Source organism: Etheostoma spectabile, unplaced genomic scaffold (genome assembly GCF_008692095.1).
Source record: "Etheostoma spectabile isolate EspeVRDwgs_2016 unplaced genomic scaffold, UIUC_Espe_1.0 scaffold00005622, whole genome shotgun sequence".
NCBI lineage: Eukaryota > Metazoa > Chordata > Actinopteri > Perciformes > Percidae > Etheostoma > Etheostoma spectabile.
Genome location: NW_022603281.1, coordinates 84,420 through 106,195, shown reverse-complemented (window position 1 = coordinate 106,195; position 21,776 = coordinate 84,420). Strand labels below are relative to the sequence as shown.

The 21,776-nt window shown below is 41.3% G+C and overlaps 3 gene segments (V, D, J or C); all 3 read left to right on the top strand.

Moving 5' to 3' along the window:
- The first annotated feature begins 1,444 nt into the window (after positions 1-1,444).
- On the top strand, positions 1,445-3,309 carry LOC116677710 (T cell receptor alpha variable 18-like). The segment is given in 3 exon segments: positions 1,445-1,570; positions 1,782-2,123; positions 3,122-3,309. Coding segments are annotated over 3 exon segments (573 nt in total).
- A 463-nt stretch (positions 3,310-3,772) lies between these two features.
- Positions 3,773-7,915, top strand: LOC116677696 (T cell receptor alpha variable 18-like). The segment is given in 2 exon segments: positions 3,773-4,005; positions 7,361-7,915. Coding segments are annotated over 2 exon segments (465 nt in total).
- A 5,387-nt stretch (positions 7,916-13,302) lies between these two features.
- LOC116677700 (T cell receptor alpha variable 3-like) lies at positions 13,303-20,843 on the top strand. The segment is given in 2 exon segments: positions 13,303-13,471; positions 20,375-20,843. Coding segments are annotated over 2 exon segments (402 nt in total).
- Positions 20,844-21,776: the final 933 nt, after the last annotated feature.

The window sequence follows — 21,776 nt, the reverse complement described above, 5'->3', positions numbered from 1 at the left end:
GAACTTACTCCATCAAAGAAAGAAGAGAACAGTTTAGAAGACAGCTCTGTTACTCTGTCCTACAGATACTCTGAAATGTCATCTAGTGATTATTTCTTCTGGTACCGACAATATCCAGGAAAACCACCAGAGTTCCTCATCTCACACTCTGCTTCAGGACAAGTAGGAAATGAAGTAAACCCTGGACTGAAGATTGAAGTGAAGGACAAAATATCCATATGATCATCTCCTCAGCTAAGCTGTCTGACTCTGCTGTGTACTACTGTGCTCTGAGGCCCACAGTGACAGGAAACCCACAGTCTCTGTACAAAAACCTGACAGCTCCTCACTGAACACACACACACTTCAGCTCCTTCTATTCAACAACAGTGGCAACAACTGGACACTGACAACATAATTTACTGAATAAATGCAATATTTTATGGTCTTCACTGATTATTTGTGGTTACAACTTCATGAAAAAGATGTAATCCAGTTCATTGTTGTTGTGAATCTTGATTTTTGTTTAGACAAGAAAGTTATTTTTCTCTACAGTTTGTTTGTCATTGTTGATACGTGTTACTTAACAGAAATGCTGTTGTCTTCTCAAACACAATCCTTGAAACTCATGACAATAATTTAAATATGCTAAATGTTATATAAATGTGTAGATTCCCTTAACCAGCGGAGCAGACTTGAGTCACAAATGTGATGACTTTAGACTCTACTCGAGAAGAAAAGACTTGCACCTCCACCTGGACTTCCACACCAGTGACTCATGACTTCACTTGGACTTGACCTTTTGACCTGAAAGACTTGACACCTTTCCCCAAACTTAGAGAGGAAAAAGTATGTTATTTTAAACGTGTCTGAAATAAAGTTACTCAACTGCATTTATAAAAAAAGAAAGTGTTCCATCTCTCTGCGGTCCAGTTCTTGTTTTCAACCTGAGTTAGAGGAACGTTCATTCAGACTTTTATTTTCTCTTTCACACAAGCATTTACAGATTATTGATCCATAAAGTAAGTCACTACCCTCACTACTAACCCTAGAACTCTAGGACCTGATCAAAGCAGAGTGTCACAACGTCCTGGGATTGGGAGGACCGGCGCCCTGATCTAAACCAGAGTGGTTGTCTGTTGTTGGACTTCTGTGGTAGTCATGGATTTCCCATAACAAACACCGTGTTCAAATATAGGGTGCTCATAAGTGGACTTGGTACCAGAGCACCCTAAGGTTCTCATAAGTGTATGTGGTGCCAGAGCACCCTAGGCCAAAGGTCAATGATTGATTTTATAATCGTTTCATCTGATTTGAGGCCGTATGTTCTGGACACTCGGGTGAAGAGAAGGGCAGAGCTGTCAACTGATCACCATCTGAACCTTGTAGCTCCACTAGAGGGCGACATTATCAAGTAGGAGGTGCACTACTTGTGCACTGTGTTCAACCATTCAGTCAATAAGAAGTGGAGCTGTGAAGAGAACAATTCTCAGACTGGATGTTGAACATCAGCTAGTTTCTCCTGTTGATTTAAAGCTTGTTGTAGAGATGGAACATTGGCTGGGGATTATTCTTGCTGCTCTTTTCTTTGGTAAGATACAAAGAGTGTTTTAATGCAGAAAAAAGCAAAAACAGATCATTTCTGTTGGTATCTCGTACATGCTAAATACGTTATATAATTTTTTCTGAGATGAAACAGCAGTAATGGAAATTCCAGATTATTCACTCTTTTAACCTAATGTTCTTTAAACAATCATTTTTACTAATTCATCTCTTCCTCTGCATGTTCTCTTCTTCCCCAGAGTGTAAAGGAGAAGACAGAGTGATCCAGCCACCAGGAGATGTCATTACTACTGAAGGAGAGATACATACTCTTGGCTGTACATTTGAGACCAGTGTTAGCTCCAATGCATATTTGTTCTGGTACAAACAAGAAGTCAATGACTCTCCTAAATTTATTTTGAGACGTGATACCATTGGAACAAAATCTAATGCTCCAGAGTTCCAGAGAGACAGATTTGATGCTAAAATCAACAAGACATCAGTTCCTCTGGAGATCCAGAAGCTTCAGCTGTCTGACTCTGCTGTGTACTACTGTGCTCTGAGGCCCACAGTGACAGGAAACACCAAAACTCTGTACAAAAACCTTTGGAGCAAAGACAACACAATACTCCATAACGTCCACCAGAGGGAGACACACTCTGTTACACTTCAACATGATGTAGTCTAGATTCACTTTACCTTAGAAGTGTAACTGAGAGAAGTATAAAGCTTATATTTAGGGAGTGAGGAGTCGCAGCATTCGCCTAGACTGGTGGGGGAGGGTGTATAACCACAGACATGGCACCCCTTCACTTCTCTGCTTCTCTTCATGATCGTCAGATTAATTTACCATATAATCAATAATATAATTAAACTGGAGAGGGACGGCAGTAGAGCCCGATCCAGCAGAGGAGAGTTCTAGCCTGACCAGGCTCCTCTCTTTACCCTGTCTCTCTTAACCCTCTGAGCCTCTGAGTGTAATATCAATAATTATGACATTATTATGTTATTATTGGCATAAGTAAATGTCATGAGAGCAAAACGTCTTGACTTTTTTTGAAAGAATGCATGTATTTTGTCAACTGTATAAGTTATAATGATTATTTCTTCACAGTGTGACTCCCAGGACATATGAGAAGTGTTTTAGAGGTTTTACTTATATGTCTGTGATATCAATACATATCTGGAAGATTCATTTATTTATTTATTTATTTATTCATCTTTAAGGCCCTACAACCATTTTTAACATGCAAGTGACCTCACTGCAACCCAAATATTCCAATAACCCAGTTTGTCCTAAAAAAAATGATGTTCATATCTTGACTGTAGACAACAGGGTTGATGTTTTACAAGTTATTATATAAAATAAATCCAGACGGAAATTAAACTGTAAAAATGGCCTCAGGGCCCAGAGGGTTAATTATGCTGTAATAGTTTTAGACTGCCGGGGGACTTCCTTTGACACACTGAGCTCCTCTCTCCTCTATCTTTCCATTTGTGTGCATCCATGTCCCAGAAATGCCTGGTACTAACCTAGCTCTGGGGAGTCATTCCCCGGAGTCCTTATGTTCTTTTCCCCCAGCATGTTTCCTTGGATCAGGTAGAATCCAAAATCCTGGATGCAGCTGTCACTCTGTTCCTGCTCCACATCCTGCGATTCCCTGTTACATCCTGCTATTCTTTGCTTTGCCTTGTAATGCCGTGCAGTGCCCTGCTATGCCTGCTACTCTCATCCAGATCCAGTCCTACCACATCTTTAAATTATTAGTAGTCCTTTCGGTGCTTTAGTCCTGTTTTTTCAGGTAAAATTAGGTGACTGTATAGACGGCTAAAAGCGAATGAGGGGGCACCAGTTGTGCTAATGGAGGCTTAGCTAGCTAACATTACAAGTGGCTGATGTTCTGACTCGGGTGTCTGGGTCTGTTGCCCAACGGTTCAGAAAACTGTCGTTAGCCTCCTTAGCACCGGAGTTAAGTGTTAACCTGGCTGGTTGCTAGCTGCTGCGGGCTGGCTGTGGATGTGCCCCCCCCCCTCCGGGCTGTAATGGAGTCAATGGTTGCTACCTGCTGGGGGCTGACTGTGGATGTTGTATTACTTCTCCCACAAAAAAAAGAATCGAGGTTTGTATCAAAATCATGGGTCAAAAATAGTGAACACTATCAATCCAAAGTTTGGTGTATTGTTACACCCCTAGTCTCAAGATAACTCTTGTTATGAATTGATACTATAAATAAAATCGAATTGAAAATGGTTTAAATGCCCCAGTCTGTTAACCAGAGGAAGCTTAACAGAGAGGTGAAGATACAGATCTAGGAGGAGAGGGAGAGACTCAGGGAGGAGCTGAGCTGTTACTGAACTATAGAAGAGAGAGGAACTTCTAGATTCAACAGAGATCAATACACACACCATCAACATTACCTTTATTCAACATGCTGCCACTGCAGCATTGGGGGTTTTCTCTGATGTTTCTCTCCATCCTCACAGGTATGTTACATTATGAAGGATGGACAAGTTTGATTCAATAACATCTAAATGTTAATCATTTTAGCCTGTTTCTACATCTAATACCATAGTTATCTCTTCCTTTAGGAGTCAGCTGTGAAGAACTCTCTCCAGTAGAGAAAGAAGAGAACAGTTTAGAAGACAGCTCTGTTACTCTGTCCTATAGATACTCCAGGACTATAAATGCTAATGATGATTTCTTCTGGTATCGACAATATCCAGGAAAACCTCCAGAGTTTCTCCTGTACATTTCAGGGCTTAGTGTTACAAAAAGCGGAGAGTCTCTACAATCAGACACAAGGTTCTCTACTAAACTGTCTGAAGAAAAGCATGGTGTGGATCTCCAGATCTCCTCTGCTGCAGTGCCAGACTCTGCTGTGTACTACTGTGCTGTGAGGCCCACAGTGACAGCAAACCCACAGTCTCTGTACAAAAACACAAGCTGACACACTGCCAAGCTGCTGGAAGCCTTTTTTCTACCCTGTTGTAGTGAACCTTGTAGCTCCACTAGAGGGCGACATTATCAAGTAGGAGGTGCACTACTTGTGCACTGTGTTCAACCATTCAGTCAATAAGAAGTGGAGCTGTGAAGAGAACAATTCTCAGACTGGATGTTGAACATCAGCTAGTTTCTCCTGTTGATTTAACCTGTTGTAGAGATGGAACCTTGGCTGGGATTATTCTTGCTGCTCTTTTCTTTGGTAAGATACAAAGAACAACATGGTTTTATTATTTTCTAAAGATTATATAAACTGCAGTTCAGAGCAGAAATCTCTCAACAGTTGAGCTGTTCCTGTCCAGAGTAACAATGTACAGTTGACATTTTCCTCTGTCTTCTCCTCTCAGCCTCATGAACAATGTTAGTCTAATGGCTTCATTTTCTCTACTTTTTCAGGATTAATAGCTGGAAACAAAAATCTCTCCTGTAGAAGATGAAGTCAGTAAAGAGAAGGAGAACCTGTCTCACTCAGATGTGACTATGAGACACGTTTAGTAATCCTGAACTGCACTGGTACAGACATCATTCTGACCTTCAGTCACCTCAGTTTATTCTCTGAAAGAGCAAAAAGTGTGAATATATCCCAATGAACAGAAATATGAAACTAAAACATCAGAGAAATCAACTGAACTGACCATAAAGACCCTAACCCTGGCAGACACAGGTCTCTACTACTGTGCTCTAGAAACACAGTGATACAAAGTGTAGAAGAGGCTGTACAAAAACCTGAACACAGATATGGGACTACTCTTCAAAGAGGAGGGAAGTGGTATTCAAACCACAGCTTGATATCAGATGGATTCTGATGATTCCAGTTTTATCAGAGTCCCTGTGGTTCCAGCTGCTAGTGTGACACTGTGGGAGGACTCACACGAGCAGCAAATCCACATCAATGACAAACCAACTGCATGTCTAAGTAGAGACCAGAGGGCGTGCACCAGAATTTTTTTTTCATTGATGCTTGACAAAGCAAAAGCAGGAAGAATGGGGACAACTGGATGCCATGCAGGACTCTCAGAGGGACTGCAAGTCTGTTTTGTAAACTTACTGGGTTAAGAGGAGTTCTTTTAAACTGCTTAACAATTGGGATGTCGGCAGAGACGATTGAGTTGCGGCAGAATCATTTAAAGGAAGTAGTGCAGACTTTGACCAGTTCATTTTAAAGCCTGATAAGCTTCCATACTCCTCGCATAATGACAGAAGATTAGGAAGAGACAGAGGGGTTTTCTAAAAAGACCAAAACATCATCCGCAAATAAAGAGAGAGGGTGCCGTGTACTGTGAATTTATATTTGTGAAACCAAAGTCGATTGGAACCTTAGCGGGAAGATGTAGAGACTGGAAATAAAAAGAAAGTGTGTCCGGTTAAGACTCGGGCTGAGGGATTAGAATACAAAGCTTTGATCATACCAATGAAAGATTTACCAAAGCCCATCACCTCTAAGACTGACCATAAAAATGCCCACTCAAATCCGTCAAAGACTTTTATTGCATCAAGAGAAAGAAGTGACATTGGGTTCTGATTGTCTTCTGCCACATCAACAATGTGGAGAAGGCGTCTAACATTGTCTAATGCTAGTCTTGATTTTATGAATCCTGTTTGGTCAGGGTTCACTAATTTTTACATGTGGGACTCAGAACGACGGGCTAGGAGGTTTGCAAAGATTTCTTTGTCGGAGGCTGAAAGCCAGAGCACTAGGAAAAGGATTCTAATCATTTTTGAGGAGAAAGGAAATTAAGGCTGTAATAACATCCCTTGAGAATTCACCCTTTTTAATAGAGAAGTTAATCATGTCAAGAAGGAAAAGGCCCAACTGACCCCAAAGAAGTTGCCAAAAATTGAGGGGGAATCCCATCAAAGCCCGGTGATTTTCCTTTTTGCAAATTCTGTAAAGCCAAGCTTAATTCTTCAATAGAAACGAATTTGTCCAAGCTAGCTGATTCCTCTGCTGATAACTGAGATAAGTCAAGCTGATTTAACCAGCTGTCACAGTTTATCCAACGTAACCTCAGGTTTATACAGATTGGAATAAAATGTCTGAAAGGATTTATTGATATCGACAGGATTAGTTCTAATATTACCATCTGAAGATTTAATAGCGTCTTGTCTTCAAAATCGTCACTGGTTCTTAATCTCATAACAGGAAGGTGACTAGGTCTAGCGCCCTGAAAGCTTCTTCTTCTTCTTCTAGTCCCCTAGTCAAATTCCTCGTTTGTGTCCTCAAACCTGGCGAATAAAGCTGATTCTGATTATAATTGCTTAATATTCTATGCAAAAATGTATGTATAAAGGTTTAGGCCACCCTACATGTTATTTTAGGCACAGTTTTATATGCAACTTCATTTTATACAATAATGTAGCAGGGGGGCCCTGATCAGTCTCTTTCAGTTAAGCTTGGCTTGGCTTAAAAAATGTTAAAGACCTCTAGAGCAAAGACAACATGATGGTCCACAACGTTCACCAGAGGGAGACACACACTGTTGAACTTTATATTAAATAATTTTCATGATGTAGGTTTGTAAGAAGTGTAACAGAGAGAAGAGAAACTACAGAGCTACGAGGAGACGGAGAGACTCAGGGAGGAGCTGAGCTGTTACTGAACTATAGAAGAGAGAGGAACTTCTAGATTCAACAGAGATCAATACACACACCATCAACATTACCTTTATTCAACATGCTGCCACTGCAGCATTGGGGGTTTTCTCTGATGTTTCTCTCCATCCTCACAGGTATGTTACATTATGCAGCATTAAGAAATTTTATTCTAATAACGTCTGAATGTGAATCATTAATTGAGTCTGTTTCTATAGGAAATAACAGAGTTATCTCTTCCTTTAGGAGTCAGCTGTGAAGAACTCACTCCAGTAGAGAAAGAAGAGAACAGTTTAGAAGACAGCTCTATTACTCTGTCCTACAGTTACTCCAGACAAGCAGCTGGTAGTGATCAGTTTTACTGGTATCGACAATATCCAGGAAAACCTCCAGAGTTCCTCATATTTCACTTGGGATCGCAAAATGAAACAAAATCTGGACTGTCTTCTTCAGTGAGTGAGGATAAAACCAAAATGGATCTCCAGATCTCCTCAGCTAAGCTGTCTGACTCTGCTGTGTACTACTGTGCTCTGCAGCCCACAGTGACAGGAAACACCAAAACTCTGTACAAAAACCTTTGGAGCAAAGACAACACAATACTCCACAACGTCCACCAGAGAGAGACACCCTCTGTTAACCTTCAGAGTATTTTATGAGCCAGTCTGGATTCTTTTCACCAATGAAACCCAGTTGTGATGAAGACTTGGAGAAATGAAAGTAAGTCAACATCTGAGTCTCCTCCTCCTGACTGCAGAGGTGGCTTCATGACAGACAACTGTTTGATTCCAGCTGTGAACATCAGACCAACAACTCAAAACACTTATTCATCCTGAACCTTCTAAAACAGCATTTCACCTCTGCAGACATGGAAAAACTCACTGCAGTTCTGTTCTGCTTCTCTCTCATAGGTACGGATGGTTTGGATTATGAATCCTGAAATATAAAGACATTTTCAAGGTTTTACAGATCCAGTTCAGATTTTAGATAGAGTTCAAAGTTACACATTTCTAAAGCATCAATCTAGATGTCATCACTTTATCACTAATAACTGATTAATACATTGTTGACAGCATCATTTGCTGAACTTATAAATGTCAGAGTGATGTTTTCCAAATGTTGGAGATGTGACTTTGGAGCAGCGGTGTAAATCTAACATGTTGTTTTCCTCACTAGGTAACACGATGGAAGATGAGATTACTGCCAGCAGTGCTGAAGTGTTTTCATCAGAGGGCCGTAGTGCTACTCTGTCCTGTACCTATTCAGTTAAAGCTCAAAATCTCCAGTGGTATCGACAGGATCCTGGATCAGCTCCTCAGTTCCTTCTCCTGATCACTGATACAAAACCACCTTCAGTAGTGGAAGCAAAACCTCCTCACCCTCAACTGACTGCTATACTGAATGAGGAGAGAAATCAAGTTGATCTGAAGATCTCCTCAGCTCAGCTGTCAGACTCTGCTGTGTACTACTGTGATCTGAGGCCCACAGTGACAGGAAACACCACAACTCTGTACAAAAACCTGACAGCTCCTCACTGAACATAGACACACTTCAGCTCCTTCTATTCAACAACAGTGGAAACAACTGGACACTGACAACATAATTTACTGAATAAATGCAATATTTTATGGTCTTCACTGATTATTTGTGGTTACAACTTCATGAAAAAGATGTAATCCAGTTCATTGTTGTTGTGAATCTTGTTTGAATCTCTTGTTTAGACAAGAAAGTTATTTTTCTCTACAGTTTGTTTGTCATTGTTGAAACGTGTTACTTAACAGACATACTGTTGTCTTCTCAAACACAATCCTTGAAACTCATGACAATAATTTAAATATGCTAAATGTTATATAAATGTGTAGATTCCCTTAACCTGCGGAGCAGACTTACATCACAAATTGATGACTTTAGACTCTACTCGAGAAGAAAGACTTGCATTTCCACTTGGACTTCAACACCAGTGACTCATGACTTCACTTGGACTTGACCTTTTGACCTGAAAGACTTGACACCTTTCCCCAAACTTAGAGAGGAAAAAGTATGTTATTTTAAACGTGTCTGAAATTAAGTTATTCAACTGCATTTAAAAAAAAGAAAGTTTCCATCTCTCTGCAGTCCAGTTGTTGTTATCAACCTGAGTTAGAGGAATGTTCATTCAGACTTTTATTTTCTCTTTCACACATGCATTTACAGATTATTGATCCATAAGTAAGTGACTACTTTTACTTCTAAATCTAGAACTCTAGGACCTGATCAAAGCAGAGTGTCACAACGTCCTGGGATTGGGAGGACCGGGTCACTGATCTAAACCAGAGTGCTTGTCTGTGTTGGACTTCTGTGCTAGTCATGGATTGTCCATAACAAACACAAAGTTCAAACATAGGGGGCTCATAAGTGTACGCGGTACCAGAGCACCCTAGGCCAAAACGTCTATGATCGATTTTATAATCGTTTCTTCTGATCTGAGGACGTATGTTCTGGACATTCGGGTGAAGAGCGGGGCGAAGCTGTCAACTGATCACCATCTGAACTTTGTAGCTCCACTAGAGGGCGACATTATCAAGTAGGAGGTGCACTACTTGTGCACTGTGTTCAACCATTCAGTCAATAAGAATGGAGCTGTGAAGAGAACAATTCTCAGACTGGATGTTGAACATCAGCTAGTTTCTCCTGTTGATTTAAACCTTGTTGTAGAGATGGAACATTGGCTGGGGATTATTCTTGCTGCTCTTTTTCTTTGGTAAGATACAAAGAACAACATGGTTTTATTATTTTCTAAAGATTTATATAAACTGCAGTCAGAGCAGAAATCTCTGACCAGTTGAGCTGTTCCTGTCCAGAGTAACAATGTACAGTTGACATTTTCCTCTGTCTTCTCCTCTCAGCCTCATGAACAATGTTAGTCTAATGGCTTCATTTTCTCTACTTTTCAGGATTAATAGCTGGAGACAAAATCTCTCCTGTAGAAGATGAATTCAGTAAAAGAGAAGGAGAACCTGTCTCACTCAGATGTGACTATGAGACAACAGATAGTGATCCCAACCTTTACTGGTACAGACATCATTCAGACCTTCAGGCACCTCAGTTCATTCTCTGGAAAGGAGCAAGTAGTGGTGAACATATCCCAGATAAACAGAAATATGAATCCAAAACATCAGTGAAATCAACTGAACTGACCATAAAGACCCTAACCCTGGCAGACACAGGTCTCTACTACTGTGCTCTAGAAACACAGTGATACAAAGTGTAGAAGAGGCTGTACAAAAACCTGAACACAGATATGGGACTACTCTTCAAAGAGGAGGGAAGTGGTGTTCAAACCACAGCTTGATATCAGATGGATTCTGATTATTCCAGTTTTGTCAGAGTCCCTGTGGTTCCAGCTGCTAGTGTAACACTGTGGGAGGACTCACATGAGCAGCAAATCCACATCAATGACAAACCAACTGTATGAGGGTTCAAACACAAGACACCATGACAACAGATACATGGACACTGACTTACTTACCAAATCCTCTTCAAACCCTGAGGATCATTAGATCACAATGAGCTCCTTCCATCAAGGCTGCTCTGCATCTCAAATAGGTCCCATACATGAGTAGAGAAATGCAGACATCAAAGCAAAATTCAACTAATGTTTCTTAAAACAAGAATTTTGTGAAAACAGGAGTTTCCCCAACAACTTCAACATATTTGCACTTGACCTCTCATGGCTGCAGAAGATCTGAAGATACTAAACTTTCTCTTAATAACCAAATAACATTCTGAAAGTGCAAAAAAAATAAAGTTGCAAAATTCTTGCAATATGTATAGCCCAGCAATGTGAGAAGTTCCTCTTTTTCCTTGTGTTACCCGTCCAAAACTGGATTCATGGCAGCTAGACATTCTGATCCAACACTCGTTGGCTCTTTGACATGAAGTCCAGTTGTAAGAAAAAATACATTATCAATAATAGACAGATACCACTTAACTTATATCAAAGTTCATTTTACTTGTTAACACAAGGACATAGTGTAGTCCACACTACAGAATTGTACAGAAAATGCCCATCTGGAAGCTCTCAACAGTTGCTTATTCATACAAAGTGGATGCTAATAGAAAGTCATAACAAAGTGGATGTTGTCAGTTTATCTCATTGGGCCTGCTCTGCGATGTTGGGTATTATTTAGGCTCCTTGCCGCCATGAGACAAATGAGCATTGCAGATTGAAAACGTAGCTGAACTTGAATGGCCTTCATTTGACTGAAAGTCCTGCCAAACATCACTTTATGCTCACAAGTTCCACTTTCACTTTCTCACAGCCTACTGCTTTGACCGCTGCACCTACATAAAAACCATCCCGTAATGACCAACAGAGGCATTACGTCGACAAGCGTAGGCCACATGGTGCAGGCCTAGGGTTCGGTTGAAACTTAACTGTCAAAAAGGCCAACATTCAGCTGAGTCCGAAGCCCAGTCCTGGATTCGGAGCATCCCTGATGAACAGGTAAGCATTGAAAGGTATTTTACGCGTAAAGGTTTTATTGCGCTCAAACCACCCACACATGCTTTAGCAGTTTTGCCGCGGATCGTGTGAAGGCGGCTTGAGTTTGGATGGTGTTGGAAGACGCAGCCCAGGCAAGGGAGCAGGAAGCAGCCTTGAGAAGGGAAGAGATGGCAGCGACTGCTGCCTTCAACCAGGCCTTCCTTGGGACTCTGAGCCAGCTTGTGCAGGCCATGCACAGCAAGCGGGACCCTGTTTCTCCACCCCTGGACTAGACAGTACACCGGTTATGGATAAAGTCACCCCCAGACTTTCTTCTACTCACATACTGTACAATATTTTATATTTACTACCTTTTAAGAACAACAATTCTGTGCTATATCATTACTTCACATCTGCCATTTCCAATATTGCACACTGTTCCTTATAAAAAACAACCAAGACAATGTATCTCGTACATTCCTGCCTCCTTCTTCTGCACCCTGTGACAGTGTCACCACCGGCTCTGCTGGACCAGATGCATCCCAGTCATTGGCATAAGCTTCTCCATGAGTCTCAAAAAGATTATACAAGGCACAGCAGGTCAGAGCCATAGATTTCCCCAGTTTTAGTTTGTTATCACTGTCATCTTTTGATAAGGCAACGGCTCATTCTCTTCAGTCTACCAAAAGCATTTTAAACAACATCCTGTGTCCTGGAAATTTTCTTGTTGTAGATCTGCTATTCTGCTGAGAGGCGTCCAGTATCATTGAATGGTTTTAGGAGCCAGTTCTGCAAGGGATAGGCAGAATCCCCCAGGATGTAGTAGCCAGCATTAACCCCACGTTGTTCCTGGCGGAAACAGAAAAGTAGTTGCCACGGCTCACTGACTCCCACAATTGGGACAGTCTCAAAACACGAGCATCATGGAAGCTGCCAGGCAGTCCTCCAAACACGTTCCAGAGAAGTCCATCAACAACACCCTGAAGGATGATGGGGTGCCACCTTGTAAGGTTGAAATCATGCCGAGAATCAAAAACAGCACATCTTGGACGTCCTCCATTGTGTGTAGCATGACAGACAGTAAAAAAGAAGGTGCGTAGCGGTTGTGAGTTGCGTTTAAATTTACGTCATGGCGGTTTCCTGCTGCGTTGCTATGATTACCAGCCACGCTGAGGCGGGACTAAACTGCAATGGGAAACAGACGCACAGTGCGTTGAGTTTACCAGCAGTGGATAAACGCCATACAAGTCCATATCTTTAACTGTCTATGTGTAAAAATGTGGAAACTGTAAGGTTAGCCAGAAAAACGAGGCTTGACACTGACGTTAATTAATGTTATCTAACTATTAGAAAGAGTATAATGCAGGTTAGGTTGTAATAACTGCAATAACGATAACAACAATAACGTTTTATCACAAAAATATTAACATTATGGTCTAGCTAACTACTAAAAGTGCATTTTTAGACAGGTGTGAGAAAAAAATTATACTGATGTTCAATTTGCATTTCTCTATAGCCTACATTAAGATACATTTCTCACTATTACAATATGTTTTACAGTCTGGATCATTGGTTGGAAAGGTGCAACCATAATTCCCTCTAATCTGCAACAGCTGTAAAACAGCAACATTTGTTGGTAAATATTCATGAGGACGTAGCACGTTCACAACAGTTGCCACCTTTTATACGTTCAAGAACTAAAGGAAATCTGCACCAAATATAAGGAGGAGACGGAGAGACTCAGGGAGGAGCTGAGCTGTTACTGAACTATAGAAGAGAGAGGAACTTCTAGATTCAACAGAGATCAATACACACACCATCAACATTACCTTTATTCAACATGCTGCCACTGCAGCATTGGGGGTTTTCTCTGATGTTTCTCTCCATCCTCACAGGTATGTTGGATTATGAAGGAAGGACACGTTTATTTGAATTACATTTGAATGGAAATCATTGAGTTTTAAAAAACATGAATTAACAGAGTTATCTCTTCCTTTAGGAGTCAGTTGTCAAGAACTCACTCCAGTAGAGAAAGAAGAGAACAGTTTAGAAGACAGCTCTGTTACTCTGTCTTACAGATACTCCAGACAAGCAGCTGGTGATGATTATTTCTTCTGGTATCGACAATATCCAGGAAAACCACCAGAGTTCCTATCTCATCTCAGGGATGAACATTACAAAAAAAGCAGAATCTCTGACATTGGAAACAAGGTTCTCTACTAAACTGTCTGAAGAAAAGCATGGTGTGAATTTCCAGATCTCCTCTGCTGCAGAGCCAGACTCTGCTGTGTACTACTGTGCTGTGAGGCCCACAGTGACAGCAAACCCACAGTCTCTGTACAAAAACACAAGCTGACACACTGCCAAGCTGCTGGAAGCCTTTTTTTCTACCCTGTTGTAGTGAACTTGTAGCTCCACTAGAGGGCGACATTATCAAGTAGGAGGTGCACTACTTGTGCACTGTGTTCAACCATTCAGTCAATAAGAAGTGGAGCTGTGAAGAGAACAATTCTCAGACTGGATGTTGAGCATCAGCTAGTTTCTCCTGTTGATTTAAACCTTGTGTAGAGATGGAACATTGGCTGGGGATTATTCTTGCTGCTCTTTTCTTTGGTAAGATAAAAAGAGTGTTTTAATGCAGAAAAAAGCAAAAACAGATCATTTCTGTTGGTATCTCGTACATGCTAAATAACATGTTATACTCTATAAACCTACTGCTTTGCTTTAAATCAATCATTTTTTATTATTCATCTGTTCCTCTGCATGTTCTCTTCTTCCCCAGAGTGTAAAGGAGAAGACAGAGTGATCCAGCCACCAGGAGATGTCATTACTACTGAAGGAGAGACACTTACTCTTGGCTGTACATTTGAGACCAGTGACACATTTCCATATTTGTTCTGGTACAAACAAGAAGTCAATGATTACCCAAAGTACATGCTGAAGCGTTATTCAAGCACAAAATACAATGCTCCAGAGTTCCAGAAAGATAGATTTGATGCTAGAATCAACAAAACATCAGTTCCTCTGGAGATCCAGAAGCTTCAGCTGTCTGACTCTGCTGTGTACTACTGTGCTCTGCAGCCCACAGTGACAGGAAACACCAAAACTCTGTACAAAAACCTTTGGAGCAAAGACAACACAATACTCCACAACGTCCACCAGAGGGAGACACACTCTGTTACACTTCAATATGATGTAGTCTAGAATCACTTTACCTTAGAAGTGTAACTGAGAGAAGAGAAACTACAGAGCTACGAGGAGACGGAGAGACTCAGGGAGGAGCTGAGCTGTTACTGAACTATAGAAGAGAGAGGAACTTCTAGATTCAACAGAGATCAATACACACACCATCAACATTACCTTTATTCAACATGCTGCCACTGCAGCATTGGGGGTTTTCTCTGATGTTTCTCTCCATCCTCACAGGTATGTTAGATTCTGATACATGAACAAGTTTTACTCAATAACATTTAAATGTCACTCTTGTATCAAGTCTTCTACAACATGAAATAACAGAGTTATCTCTTCCTTTAGGAGTCAGCTGTGAAGAACTCACTCCAGTAGAGAAAGAAGAGAACAGTTTAGAAGATAGCTCTGTTACTCTGTCCTACAGATACTCCAAAGGTTCTGCTGATTATTTCTTCTGGTACCGACAATATCCAGGAAAACCTCCAGAGTTCATCATCTCTCATTTAGCAACAGGCGGAATAATGAAAAATCCAATCCCTGGACTGTCTGTTTCAGTGAGTCAGGATAAAACCAAAATGGATCTGAAGATCTCCTCAGCTGAGCTGTCAGACTCTGCTGTGTACTACTGTGCTCTGCAGCCCACAGTGACAGGAAACACCAAAACTCTGTACAAAAACCTCTGGAGCAAAGACAACACAATACTCCACAACGTCCACCAGAGGGAGACACACTCTGTTAACCTTCAGAGTATTTCCTGAGTCAGTCTGGATTCTTTTCACTAATGAAACCCAGTTGTGATGAAGACTTGGAGAAATGAAAGTAAGTCAACATCTGAGTCTCCTCCTCCTGACTGCAGAGGTGGCTTCATGACAGACAACTGTTTGATTCCAGCTGTGAACATCAGACCAACAACTCACAACACTTATTCATCCTGAACCTTCTAAAACAGCATTTCACCTCTGCAGAGATGGAAAAACTCACTGCACTTCTGTTCTGCTTCTCTCTCATAGGTACGGATGGTTTGGATTATAAATCCTGAATATAAAGACATTTTCAAGGTTTTACAGATCCAGTTCAGATTTTAGATGGAGTTCAAAGTTACACATTTCTAAAGCATCAATCTAGATGTCATCACTTTATCACTAATAACTGATTAATACATTGTTAACAGCATCATTTGCTGAACTTAAAAATGTCAGAGTGATGTTCTCCAAATGTTGGATATGAGACTTTGGAGCAGCGGTGTAAATCTAACATGTTGTTTTCCTCACTAGGTAACACGATGGAAGATGAGGTTACTGCCAGCAGTGCTGAAGTGTTTTCATCAGAGGGCCGTAGTGCTACTCTGTCCTGTACCTATTCAGTTAAAGCTGATAATCTCCAGTGGTATCGACAGGATCCTGGATCAGCTCCTCAGTTCCTTCTCCTGATCACTGATACAAAACCGCCTTCAGTAGTGGAAGCAAAACCTCCTCACCCTCGACTGACTGCTATACTGAATGAGGAGAGAAATCAAGTTGATCTGCAGATCTCCTCAGCTAAGCTGTCAGACTCTGCTGTGTACTACTGTGCTCTGCAGCCCACAGTGACAGGAAACACCAAAACTCTGTACAAAAACCTTTGGAGCAAAGACAACACAATACTCCACAACGTCCACCAGAGGGAGACACACTCTGTTACACTTCAATATGATGTAGTCTAGAATCACTTTACCTTAGAAGTGTAACTGAGAGAAGAGAAACTACAGAGCTACGAGGAGACGGAGAGACTCAGGGAGGAGCTGAGCTGTTACTGAACTATAGAAGAGAGAGGAACTTCTAGATTCAACAGAGATCAATACACACACCATCAACATTACCTTTATTCAACATGCTGCCACTGCAGCATTGGGGGTTTTCTCTGATGTTTCTCTCCATCCTCACAGGTATGCTAGATTAAGAATCTTGAAAAACGTAATCCCTACAACATATTAATGTGGATTATTTATGGAGTATTGATTGAGTCTAAAACAATAAGAAATAACAGCGTTATCTCTTCCTTCAGGAGTCAGCTGTGAACTTACTCCATCAAAGAAAGAAGAGAACAGTTTAGAAGACAGCTCTGTTACTCTGTCCTACAGATACTCTGAAATGTCATCCAGTAATTATTTCTTCTGGTACCGACAATATCCAGGAAAACCACCAGAGTTCCTCATCTCACACTCTGCTTCAGGACAAGTAGGAAACAAAGTAATCCCTGGACTGAAGATTGAAGTGGAGGATAAAATAATCCATATGATTATCTCCTCAACTAAGCTGTCAGACTCTGCTGTGTACTACTGTGCTCTGAGGCCCACAGTGACAGGAAACACCAAAACTCTGTACAAAAACCTTTGGAGCAAAGACATCACAATACTCCACAACGTCCACCAGGGGTAGACACACTGTTACACTTCAATATGATGTAGTCTAGAATCACAATTTATTTTAATTATAGCAGGTATGTTACATTCTGCTCCTCAGCTTCTAGGAGCCGCTGCATCACCTCCTCTTCAGCTGGAGAGTTTGCCTCTGCGTTTGTGGGCTCACAGTTTTATGTAAAGAATGGTCTGGTCTCTCCCTCTTCCCCAGATAACATTCTCTCTGAGTTCCAATCCACATGCACTGAAATCCTAGACTCTATTGCCCCTTATCGTATTAAAGCTGTTAAACCTAAAGTGGACCCCTGGCTAAATGAAACCACAAGGGCCCTGAGGCAACATTGCAGACAAGCTGAACGAGGAAGCAAGAAAGACAGTGTACACGTGTCCCTGGGTGTATTAAGGGACACTCTAGCCACATACCAGAATGCTGTGAAGGTGGCGAAGAGACAGCATCTCTCTTCTGTCATAGCTAGCAGTTGCCATGAACCTAGATTTTTATTTAATGCTACTAACTCTGTCATAAATCCATGCTCCTCTGGTTCAGCTCATAACTGTCAAATAGGAGCGTTTCTTTTATGATTGGGGACCTCTTCTCATTAGTTGCTCCTCTCTTGTGGGGTACCACAGGGATCCATTCTTGGCCCTATTCTGTTTTCTTTGTACATGCTACCTTTAGGGGCAATTAAAGAAAAGCAAAACCTGTCTTTTCATTGCTATGCAGATATTTGCAAATCTATTTGCCTATGAAATGCCTACAGCTTTGAGTTTGAGAGCTCTGGCATCTTGCACTAGATCAGCTGTCAAAAACTTGGGGATTACTTTTGATTGCAGCATGAAATTTGATAAGCAGATTAGTAACGTTGTTAAAAAGCATTTTCCAACTTTGATTGCAGCTAAGTTAAGCCCTTTCTGAGCAGGCACAACCTAGAAAAGGCTATTCATGCTTTTACTAGTTCAAGGTTGGACTACTGTAACGCTCTCTATGTAGGTGTGTGTGTGTGTGTGTGTGTGTGTGTGTGTGTGTGTGTGTGGTGTGTGTATGTCTCTATGTTAATGTGAATCAGACCTCCATCTCACGTCTTCAACTTGTTCAAAATGCTGCTGCTCGCTTTTTAACAAACACATCTAGACGTGCACACATCGTTACATTTTAAAGATCACTTCATAAAAGACAGTTACACTGAGAAAAGAGAGAGGACCAACAAGTGTGTAGTGTAAAGTTGTCAGCAGGGGGAATAACCCAGGGCTGTGAATGAGCCCTGTCACTGTGATCAGGTTCCTCCTTCTAATCCACCAACTTAGTGTTGATGAAGACTAAACAGAGAGATCCCAGCCTTCTTTCTACTTGCTGTAGCTCAGAGTTACTCCACACTGCAGATATGACGCCTCTGTTCATCTCAGTGCTGCTGGCTGCTATGAGCCTTGGTATGACACAACTCTGTTTCTTTGATATCAATCCAACATTGATAGGATTCTTTAACAGCACACTGATTACTGTTTGTTGCTGTTTTACAGAATGCAGAGCACAACAAGACAACGTGCTGCAACCAACAGGAGATGTGACTGCTACTGAAGGAGAGGCAGTAACACTTGGCTGTCAATATAGCAGCAGTTCAACTAGTAATTATCTCTTCTGGTACAAACAGGATGGAAACAACAGCCCCAAATTCATTCTGATGCGGGTTCAAGGGGATGAAGGGAACACAGCGGACGAGTTCAGGGACAGATTTTCATCTACACACAATTCCAAGTTAAAGTCAGTTCCTCTGAAGATCTCCTCAGCTGAGCTGTCTGACTCTGCTGTGTACTACTGTGCTCTGAGGCCCACAGTGACAGGAAACACCAAAACTCTGTACAAAAACCTTTGGAGCAAAGACAACACAATACTCCACAACGTCCACCAGAGGGACACACTCTGTTAACCTTCAGAGTATTTCATGAGCCAGTCAGGATTCTTTTCACTAATGAAACCCAGTTGTGATGAAGACTTGGAGAAATGAAAGTAAGTCAACATCTGAGTCTCCTCCTCCTGACTGCAGAGGTGGCTTCATGACAGACAACTGTTTGATTCCAGCTGTGAACATCAGACCAACAACTCAAAACACTTATTCATCCTGAACCTTCTAAAACAGCATTTCACCTCTGCAGACATGGAAAAACTCACGCAGTTTGTTCTGCTTCTCTCTCATAGGTACGGTGGTTGGATATGAATCCTGAAATATAAAGACATTTTCAGGTTTTACAGATCCAGTTCAGATTTTAGATGAGTTCAAGTTCAAATTACACATTTCTAAAGCATAATCTAGATGTCATCACTTTATCACTAATAACTGATTAATACATTGTTAACAGCATCATTTGCTGAACTTTAAATGTCAGAGTGATGTTCTCCAATGTTGGAGATGTGACTTTGGAGCAGCGGTGTAAATCTAACATGTTGTTTTCCTCACTAGGTAACACGATGGAAGATGAGATTACTGCCAGCAGTGCTGAAGTGTTTTCATTCAGAGGGCCGTAGTGCTACTCTTCCTGTACTATTCAGTTAAAGCTAATAATCTCCAGTGGTATCGACAGGATCCGGATCAGCTCCTCAGTTCCTTCTCCTGATCACTGATACAAAACCGCCTTCAGTAGTGGAAGCTAAACCTCCTCACCATCGACTGACTGCTATACTGAATGAGGAGAGAAATCAAGTTGATCTGAAGATCTCCTCAGCTCAGCTGTCTGACTCTGCTGTGTACTACTGTGCTCTGCAGCCCACAGGACAGGAAACACCAAAAACTCTGTACAAAACCTTTGGAGCAAAGACAACACAATATCCACAACGTCCACCAAGGGGAGGGACACCACTCTGTTACACTTCAATATGATGTAGTCTAGAATCACTTTACCTTAGAAGTGTAACTGAGAGAAGAGAAACTACAGAGCTACGAGGAGACGGAAGAGACTCAGGGAGGAGCTGAGCTGTTACTGAACTATAGAAGAGAGAGGAACTTCTAGATTCAACAGAGATCAATAACACAACCATCAACATACCTTATTCAACATGCGCCACTGCAGCATTGGGGGTTTTCTCTGATGTTTCTCTCATCCTCACAGGTATGTTACATTATGCTGCATGAACAAGTTTTATTCTAATAACATCTGAATGTGAATCATTAATTGAGTATGTTTCTGTATAAAATAACAGAGTTATCTCTTCCTTTAGGAGTCAGCTGTGAAGAACTCATTCCAGTAGAGAAAGAAGAGAACAGTTTAGAAGACAGCTCTGTTACTCTGTCCTACAGATACTCCAGACAAGCAACTGGTAGTGATCAGTTTTACTGGTATCGACAATATCCAGGAAAACCTCCAGAGTTCATCATCTCTCATTTAGGAACAGGAGAAATAATGCAAAATCCAATCCCTGGACTGTCTGCTTCAGTGAGTGAGGATAAAACCAAGATGGATCTCCAGATCTCCTCTGCTGCAGTGGCAGACTCTGCTGTGTACTACTGTGCTGTGAGGCCCACAGTGACAGCAAACCCACAGTCTCTGTACAAAAACACAAGCTGACACACTGCCAAGCTGCTGGAAGCCTTTTTTCTACCCTGTTGTAGTGAACCTTGTAGCTCCACTAGAGGGCGACATTATCAAGTAGGAGGTGCACTACTTGTGCACTGTGTTCAACCATTCAGTCAATAAGAAGTGGAGCTGTGAAGAGAACAATTCTCGGACTGGATGTTGAACATCAGCTAGTTTCTCCTGTTGATTTAAACCTTGTTGTAGAGATGGAACATTGGCTGGGGATTATTCTTGCTGCTCTTCTTTGGTAAGATACAAAGAACAACATGGTTTATTATTTTCTAAAGATTTATATAAACTGCAGTTCAGAGCAGAAATCTCTCAACAGTTGAGCTGTTCCTGTCCAGAGTAACAATGTACAGTGACATTTTCCTCTGTCTTCTCCTCTCAGCCTCATGAACAATGTTAGTCTAATGGCTTCATTTTCTCTACTTTTTCAGGATTAATAGCTGGAGAAAAATCTCTCCTGTAGAAGATGAAGTCAGTAAAAGAGAAGGAGAACCTGTCTCACTCAGATGTGACTATGAGACTGATTACAACAATGTCTACCTTCACTGGTACAGACATCATTCAGACCTTCAGGCGCCTCAGTTTATTCTCTGGAAAAGAGCAAAAAGTGGTGAATATATCCCAGATGAACAGAAATATGAATCCAAAACATCAGTGAAATCAACTGAACTGACCATAAAGACCCTAACCCTGGCAGACACAGGTCTCTACTACTGTGCTCTAGAAACACAGTGATACAAAGTGTAGAAGAGGCTGTACAAAAACCTGAACACAGATATGGGACTACTCTTCAAAGAGGAGGGAAGTGGTATTCAAACCACAGCTTGATATCAGATGGATTCTGATCATTCCAGTTTTATCAGAGTCCCTGTGGTTCCAGCTGCTAGTGTGACACTGTGGGAGGACTCACATGAGCAGCAAATCCACATCAATGACAAACCAGCTGTATGTCTAAGTAGAAAACAGAGGGCGTGCACCGCTTTTTTTTTCATTGGTTCACAACAAAGAAAAAACAATTTCAATTCAATTTTAATTTT